Genomic DNA, 9,015 nt, shown 5'->3' with positions numbered 1-9,015 from the left:
AAAGTTTTGAAATATTTCGCGTGGATTTAATTTCGCGAATAAGCCAGAAAACAGCTGAAAATAGCCATTTTTTGCCTTAAATGAAGACTTGGAACTAGTTTCTCCACGAAAAATACAATTTTAAAAGTTTTGTGGATTTAATTTCGCGAATCAGGAATCTCACGTGTGTTCGCGAGTTTTAATTTCGCGAAAATGGCAAAAATTCGCAAAATCGCGAAATTTAATCTCGCGAAAATTAATCCGATTAAAGTAACACTTAAAGAGAAGTCAATAAAATGAAAGACAAAGGGATCTCCTATATCTCAAAGCAGGTAAGGTCTCAGAAATTTTCCTGGGATAAAAGCTGAGAGTTGATGAGGTTATATTTATATTATTTCAAATCCACGTCTGGGCCACTACACTTTAGTCTCAAAAAAATCGTTGATCCAAATCACGTTTAAATCAAGTTTAGAAAAAACGCTCATTTAACGTTGTTAGGAAAACCTTTGAGAAACGTTTGGATAATAACGTTTTAAACACGTTTTATAAATGTCATGAAATAACGTGTTTTCTCTACAACGTTGAAAAAACGTTTTTTGGCAACGCCTTTCTTCACAATGTAATTTAAGCCTAAAAAAACGTTTTGAAAACGTTGTGTGCCGGCTGGGTATTGATAGGTTTTCGGATTATCAAAATAAAAGCCTCGAAATAGCAAAAGGTTCACTCGCAAAACATTAGGTGAGGTACAACTGCGGAAATAAATTTTAGTCTAAGGTTTGCACGCATAAAATTGATAAAGTTGATACAAGACATCGCATCCGAAGGGGACTGTGTATCACTAAAAGGAATTTTACAATTTTTCATATTTTTCAATTTCTCGGAACTATGTCACTTGACATACTTGACCTACCCTAATTTGACCCTGGAATGGCTAACTATGAACAGAACAAAAACAAATACTGAAACTGAAACAAACGACAGGCAACAAAGAATGATTTCAAGAAGATTAAAATATATATGTTGAAGATCAGAGATCTGACCTCAAGGAGAGAAAGTATTGAAAATACTAAATAAAATAAATATGAAACATAAAAAGCGATTAATATTTTTATAACTATACGTTTTTTTCCATTTTTTTTAATTAAATATATAAATCAAACATTCTGTCAAGAAATGAGAATTTTAAGAATCAACAAACCAATAGACATAAAGTTTAAAAAGCCAAGCAGAAAAACAAAACAGCAATCACGCAAACACCAAAAACCACTCAAAAACGCAACAATGCAGCGGCTTTAAACATGTTTTAAGGACATCCAAAACTCAGCCTCCCCCAGATTCCTGAACCGACCCGCAGTCCTAACAAACATAGAAAAATAAACAGAAACTTGCACACAAATACAAAGAAACAAAAAAGGGGTTGAACAACAGACAAAACAAGACAAACGACAAGTATCAAAAAACACAAGTTTTCAAAAAGTAGGTCCAGAACCCGGTTCGACACCTAAAGTCCGAAATGCCGTAGAGGCCCGAAATGCCGTAGACTTCTGCTCATCCTTTAGCGAAATAGTGACGTCTGTTAGCACATAAGAACGTAAGAATCAATTTTCAATTTCAATTTCAATATATTTTTATTACAGTTAATCAACATAAAAAGGGTTGCGGAAAGAGCGTTCTGTTTTCGCAAAGCGAAGAAATCTCAAAATGTACAAGAAATCGAATGCAGAAATTAAAAAACAAACTAATAAAACCTTACATTCAGGGGCGGTGCGACACCCCTGCAAAACATGCACTCGCAGGGTATGCTCCGGAGTCTTTTTTGTCACAGCTTGTTTTTAGCCTACCCGGAGTTGTTTTTCCGAATCATTCGTTAGTGTCATTAGATTTATTTTACTGACTTAAAGTCCGCGATAAAGATAAGAAAACTGTTTATCAAGTCGTGTTACAGGAAGCGTGAATTCGAGTCTGTATTTTAGATTTTATGTACAAAACGTTTGCAGCCTGATCCTGCAAAATTTGCGAAAGACCTGGAGAGGTTGCAGGGTTTGCCGGGTTGAGGCGTTGTGCAAACGTTAAAGAACTCAAATCTTATGCTGAAAAAAAACAATGAAGCTGTTAGGCACTGAAACCACATTTTTAGCTAGGAAACCTGGCCTTCTCTGTCCGTATGTAGCTAGTGTACTCGGCACTAAAGAGAAAACGGGAAAATATAGAATGACAGAAAGGCCAGGAAATATTGAAGATGCCAATTTTGTCCGCAGAATCTGATTGGCTGTTAAAATGTCTACATAATTATCGTTCAAAGTTGGCGCTCGCTTCGTTTTGTTTTGATTAGAAGAAAATGGTAGAGTAGAGTAGCAGTGTCTTAAAATATTTCAACAACAACACAACAACTGGCATGTCTTGCACTATTTTATGCTTTATGACTGCTTGGATATTTCAATTTTGTTTCAAAAACTAAATCTCGTTATCGATAATAACAATAAAAAGGATTATTATTAACTGTGCTGTGTGGTTGCTGGTGGATTGGGGGGAGTTGTTGTTGTTTGTAGAAGAAACTGATGTGGCAGGCAGCAGAATATATTATTATATTATAAATGATCAATCACATCAATCGATCCAATCAATCAAATTTATTTGTGCTACAAGCAAATATACCTGCATATCAATCACATCAATCGATCCAATCAATCAAATTTTTGTGCTACAAAGCAAATATCAATCACATCAATCGATCCAATCAATCAATAAATGGCCAATGCAAATTTCATCGCAAATGCTGTCAGAAAGTCACTGTCCCAAATTGATGAAAGTTTTACCATCAGACCGAAGCAGCTTGAAGCAAGCAATTATAAACATTGTGAATGGACATGACACATTGGCTATTTTACCAACATCTTATGGAAAAAGCCTAATTTTTCGTTTGATTCCCTCTGTGTGTAAGCAATTGAGAGGGCATACTAACCAAGCAATAGTTGCAGTTATTGCTCCTCTGGAATCAATAATTAAAGACCAAATTGATTCAGCAAATAAACTCTTCATGCCACTCGGAATTAGAGCATGCCAAATTGATAGTGCCAACTTAAACGCTGTTAAGGATGAGGGTTTCAACATTCTTATTGGCACACCAGAGGCTTGGTTAGAGTCTGATGCTAAAGAGCTTTTGTCATTGTCTTATTTTCAAAAACACTTAAAATGCTTAGTGGTTGACGAGGCACATCTTGTATCCTGGGGTCACAGTGATAATTCTAATGAACAACCTTTTCGAGAAGCCTTTGGAAGAATTGGTGAGCTTCGAAGTTTTTTGTGTGAGCATGTTCCTATCCTCTGTTTAAGCGCAACTGTTGATCAAAACAACTTTGATTTAATCAGTGGCTCTTGTGGTGTATCAAAAAAAGGCTTTCGTACCGTGTTTTCCTGTAGTGATCGTCCAAATATCAAGCTGTCTATATTTCACTGTGAAGAAGAGAAGTCAGTATATTGTTTTCAGTGGGTTATCAACTTAATTAAAAACAATGGTATAGACTGTCCCAAAATTTTGATATTTTGTCGCACCCAGATTTTATGTGGATGGCTTTATGACCAGTTTTTTATTATGTTCTCTTGGTAGTTCTGAAAAGTTTCTTGGTTTGTACCATGCTAATTCTTGGCCGCACAAAAAGGATAGTTATTTGAAATCTTTAACATCTAGCGACGAAGAAGGAGATCACCGAGTCATTATATGTAGCAGCGCCCTTGGCTGTGGAGTTGATTGTCAAGACGTTTAAATTTGTTCTTCATTTTGGTCCTCCACATAACCTTGTTGATTATGTCCAACAAATTGGTCGTGCAGGTCGTTCAAATGCACCTGATTGTCATGCAGCTTTATATAACTTTCCCCAATCCACCAAAATTGCTGATGATGTCCGAAATTACATGGATCACACAGGATGTCTAAGGAAAAAAACTGTTTGTTTAATCCTTTTAGTGAAAAAGATACAGAGATCTCTTCCATTCAGCCAGCACATGTTTGCTGCAGTAACTGTGCACAAGATTGTAATTGCGGAGAGGAGACCTGTAAGCAAACTTACTTTGACGTAACATCAGATGAAAATAAACCGTTGAAGGTTAGAAACATTACTGATGAAGACTGTGTTGCTATCCAGTCAAGTTTAGCCGCCCTTCATGAAAAGATCATCCAGTCCTCCAGCATGTTCGTTCCCTCTGGTATCATCTCTGGATTGACTAATGAAATTATTTTTGAAGTTGTGCGCCACCTCAAATTCATCGATTCTGCTGACTATATTACCAATAACCTACCTGTTGTTTCTGAAACTTTGGCAAAGAATATCTTTGACATTATTCTTAATCATTTTGAAAATACACCCTTGCCTGCATATGAACCAAAAACTAATCCAAATTTGAAAAAAGGGGAGCCACAATACGAGTTTGGAGATTTTGAATTTGACAGTGATTTTTCACTTGAGGAAGATTCTGGGGGATTTGAAGATTAGTTAAATTGAAAATATAATTATAGCTTTTAAAATAAATATTGGAGAATTTTGTGGGGGAAGGCTTCTGTAAAGAATTTGAAAAAGGATTGACTAAATTGCCCAGAGTTATTTAATCTTCAACAACTTGGAATCTTCTTGGATATAATTTGTTATAAAGCCATGTTTTGTTCTAATTTGAATATGTTTTTATTTTTCTTTATCATTTTAAAGTACACTTTAGCTTTATCAAAATCCTGTGTAAGAATCCAGAAAGATCCAGAAAGTAGTTTGAATCATATATAAGTAATTTGCAAATATAATTTGTATGAAAATATCTTCATATTAGTATTCTAAAAAAGGGGGGTTATTCAAATGCAACAAAATAACAAACATTTTTAACTAAAAATTCTAGTAAATACCAACATAAATATACAAAAACAAAAGTTCGAAGATAAAAATCTATAAATATTCAAAAACAAGAATTTAAAGATAACAGTTTATAAAACTTGATATAAATATGTGTTAAAATGTCTATAAATAATGTTTATTTCTCAATATCAAAATGAATGTCAGTGTTTTTTTTGTTTTGGATTTCAAGGCGCTTTTTGAATTCTCTGCTTTTTTCTTTTGTCCACTCAAGCAGCTTTGTCGTGTCTTGTTTGGTCAAGAGGGTATCATCAAAATATTCAAACGACTCGTATGACTTGTAGGTTTCGTCGTTAACAAACGGATTTTGGTTTTTCATTTCGTGGGCAAGCTTTTTGACCGTGTCACTGTAGTCGCGTTTTTGTTTTCCTGTGGAAGATTTTTTGATGTCCAAATTTTGCTCTGTTTTGATCACCAGTTCACGAATGTTATTCATTGCCTCGGAAATTCTCTTGGCATTTTTTTCATTGAGGTTACTTCTTAATGTCTTTAGTTGCTCTTTCAAGAAGTTGTTGAGAGTTGTTGAGATGTTCGAGATGGAGGTCCATCGGTTTGTTTTTACCTGGTAGGCCGTGGATGTTGATGAATCTATCAAAGATAAATTCGTGTGATTCGTATGGTCTATATTTCAAGTGGCACAATAGCTTCATGATGGAAAACGAGTATTTGTGATGTCGGAAGGTCTTGAAATATAGTAATGCCATACGATAACATTCGATGGTTCTCAACCCATCACCCTCTCTGTGTGCATCGTTTATGTTTCTCAAAAAAGAAGATTCAAGGTGAGAAGGGCTTTATGGTACGATAGACGAAAGTTGCAACCATCATATCTGTATTGAGAATAAAAAGATGATAAATAATGAGTTGAATTTGATATTCAACATAAACAAGTTGGTGGTAGTGAAATTAAATCACAAATCACAAAATTGAAATAGGCTCTATCATCATATTTGAAAATGAATCAATTTATCAGAACTTTACTTTAGTGTTTTCAAATCATAAATCTAAATATTTATAATATCAATACCTGTTAAATGAATGAGTTTTCATCTCGTGCACGTGACGATCTTTTAAGTTGGCAAATAAATTTGGGCATTCTTTGCAAGGGTATACAATGAACTTCGGGATTTTTTGTTCAGATTTCTTGTATTTACCCAAAGGTGTCTGGAGTTTTTCAGGATACTTTGTTGTATATCTAATAAATAAATTGTTAAAAAAGTAAGTTTCTATTGATTAGGTCAAGTTTTTCATTTATGACAAAAAATATATTTTCAAATTATCTTTGTCAAGAAATTTAGCCGACCTTGGGAAAACAAAAAGTACTTTGAATTAAGCTCAACTGCATTTCAATTTTTAGACTGCTGTAAACCTGATCTCAAATTAAAAAAATAAATTTATGAAGCACTTTATCTTACTTTTGGAGAATTTCTTCAATTTGACCATAAAACCATTCGAATTTTTCTTTGGAACTTTCTGAGTTTCTGATTTTTTCTGGAACAGGATCGTCTAAAAAATATTTTTTCAGTAGCTATAGTATAAAATTTTTTTTATTTTTTTGGAAAGCTTGGAAAACATTAATGTTTGGTGCAAAATGTACGAGGAATGTGTTTTTATGCAGTTTAGTTTTATCTAACAAGTAAAAAGGTTAAAAATGAAAATTTAAATTCAATTCTATGATAATGTTTATCTGATAATTGCACCAAGCACTGAAATTAACTTTGATATTTAAAGAGATTTTGTTATTCTAGTTTACTTTTAGGTTAGCATGTTTTAATTCGCATTTTAAAACTAATTTGATATAATTCTGTGAATACTTTTTAAAATTAATTATTTTACCTTCAATCTGCGTCATCGAAAAGTGTGCCATAGTAGAAGCTATAACTTGAGTGTCTAACTCCATGTCACTGTAGTCTTTGTAGGCGTTGTATTCTTTAGCAGGTCCTTTCTTTGCGTTGGATGTTTGAGCGACGTTCATCGACCAAGCAGGAGTCATGGTTTCTTTAGGTGATGACTCTTTACCAAATTGTTTGAATTTAAGCTAAAATGATTATATTGTAAATTTAGATTCAATATCTCAATATATATGTTTTTATGTTTATACTTAATCCGCATCTTTCAATTCATTTTATGAAATTGAAAAGTTGCATACTAAATTTCTAGTGCAAAGGAAAGAAACTCTCAGAGTTCTTACTATATATAGCAATCTTTTTGTATGCCATCCTTCGAAGGTTGGTTGCAGTCCCTGAAGTTTTTCATATTTTGTTGAGCCATCAAGGAAACCCCTCTGAGCATTGGATGCCCTTTCTTCTGTAAGCTGGTCTCCTCCAAATACGATAGACCGAATCACCTAGAAATATGAAAAAAAAGTATCAATTTTTAATATGTTCTTATTCTTACTGTATGATTAGCATATCGTAGATTTTTATCTTATATCATTGATAATCTCACAAAGTGATTTTAATACCTCAACAGTGTCATCCTCGAGTTTTGTTTTCGGAACATAACGATTTGTAAGCTCTTTTAGAATGTCGACCATTTCTCCAGTTTTGTTTTCTGCTTTGAACAATAAGCCAAGTGGTACCTTTAAGAAAATAAAATGACAGATTATTATTTTTTAGAAATATTTATTTTATGAAATAGAAATACCTTGCAATTCAGTATGCTTTAGAATTTTTGAGAAATTTTTAAAACATTTTCTTTTCGTCGACTTACGATCTCCGATTTCTTTGCCATTTCCTCTGAGTATGGATGCTTGATGTGACCACAAACGTTTTTTGAAAACATTTTAAAAGCCGGAAAGTGCGTGACCAATATCCTTGCAACCAATATCTTGTTTGTTTCATAGATTGTTTCGAAAGTGTGAGCGTCAGGAAGTAGATCACGTTGTTCAAAATTAGCTTCTTGGATTACCTCCTCTGAATGAAAGAAACAAATGAAGTTGATAATTCAATGGGAAAGTTTCATTTACTAAACTAGAAGGTCCCCCCCTCTTAGTGCCTTTTTGTAAATTTCTCCAACAAAATCACCTTTAGGTGTTGTTCTGCTTTTTACAGCCATCGAATGTAACCAATGAATTGATTTGTTGTGGTTTTTAATGTCTTGAAATCTTGCATGTTGCTCAAAATCGAGGTTGTCACTGACAATCTAAATAGTAATATTTTGTTTATATTTTTAGATGTAGTATGATTTTCATTTACCAAAGATTTTTGTTATTGTATAATAAAAAGAGAAATTTTATCTGTAATGCCATCAAAGACACAACATTCTATAAAATGTTTCATTCATTAAAATCAATTTTCGTTAGTCCTAGATTTTATTTCTCTAAAAATAAATTTTTCGACAGATGAAAATACCGAATAATCGTCTGGGCGTCCATGTTCTTGTCTGTATGTTTTAACATCATCCGGATTCGCTGGATCTAATCCTGCCAATTTCATTTGACTGTATTCGTATTCCCACGACGCCTTCCACCGTTTCGCCTCCCTATCATAGTCGTCTCCCATTTCTCGGTTCCTTTTCAATGCCGTGTTGTACGAGTTGCTAACGCCAAGTTTGTTGGTCCATGAGAAACCCCTTTTCTTCATACCTCCAGCAACTAAAAGTTGGTCGTTACGTGAAGCAACGATACAACCTCGTTTTGAATATCTAAAAAGAGTAAAGGTCCCTCAGCTCTCTCTTCTTTTGCTTTCAGAAGTGATATTTAGAAGGTCCTAATATTCGAAGCTTTGAATAAATAACCGATTTGGGAGAGAAAGTCAATTAAGAAAAGTACTATATAGCGATGAACCTAATAGGAGCCTCCTAATACCCTGACAACCACAGTAATTAGGCAACTAAATTTTTTAGAAAAAATCAAAAATAACACGGGAACGTTAAATTGCCAAATTATAAAGTTACCGTGTTTTTAAAAATTGACCCATAAATAGACGTTCGGCATGGTTTAGTTTGCTCTTTGTCATCGACCAGAATTCCGAGGCTTCCTTTGATGCATGCAGCTAATGTAGGACACTTTTCTTCGACTTTATCACAAAAGATCTTATCGTTGAATTGTAAAATATTTTCTTTGCTTGTGTCTGTCAAGAGTGTGTCGTTCTCCAATTTACGAGCCTCTTCAAAGCACGAAAACGTCAAGGACTTTAGA

General features: G+C 33.9%; 1 protein-coding gene and 1 pseudogene across 1 annotated transcript; one reads left to right on the top strand and one right to left on the bottom strand.

The window, feature by feature from the left end:
• Nucleotides 1-2,752: 2,752 nt before the first annotated feature.
• LOC136804209 (probable ATP-dependent DNA helicase RecS) lies at nt 2,753-4,469 on the top strand (annotated as a pseudogene).
• Nucleotides 4,470-5,637: 1,168 nt separating this feature from the next.
• Nucleotides 5,638-8,532, bottom strand: LOC136804206 (uncharacterized). Its single transcript, XM_067060910.1, has 9 exons — nt 8,228-8,532; nt 7,901-8,018; nt 7,587-7,789; nt 7,339-7,455; nt 7,066-7,221; nt 6,711-6,912; nt 6,290-6,380; nt 5,902-6,069; nt 5,638-5,704 (listed from the first exon to the last, which is right to left on the bottom strand). The coding sequence occupies exons 1-9, from the start codon at nt 8,456-8,458 to the stop codon at nt 5,638-5,640; spliced, it is 1,353 nt and encodes a 450-aa protein (XP_066917011.1). The 5' UTR covers nt 8,459-8,532.
• Between the last annotated feature and the right edge of the window lie 483 nt (nt 8,533-9,015).

This window comes from Clytia hemisphaerica, unplaced genomic scaffold (assembly GCF_902728285.1).
Source record: "Clytia hemisphaerica strain Z4C2 unplaced genomic scaffold, Clytia hemisphaerica genome assembly, whole genome shotgun sequence".
NCBI lineage: Eukaryota > Metazoa > Cnidaria > Hydrozoa > Leptothecata > Clytiidae > Clytia > Clytia hemisphaerica.
This window is presented reverse-complemented; position numbering and strand designations above follow the sequence as displayed.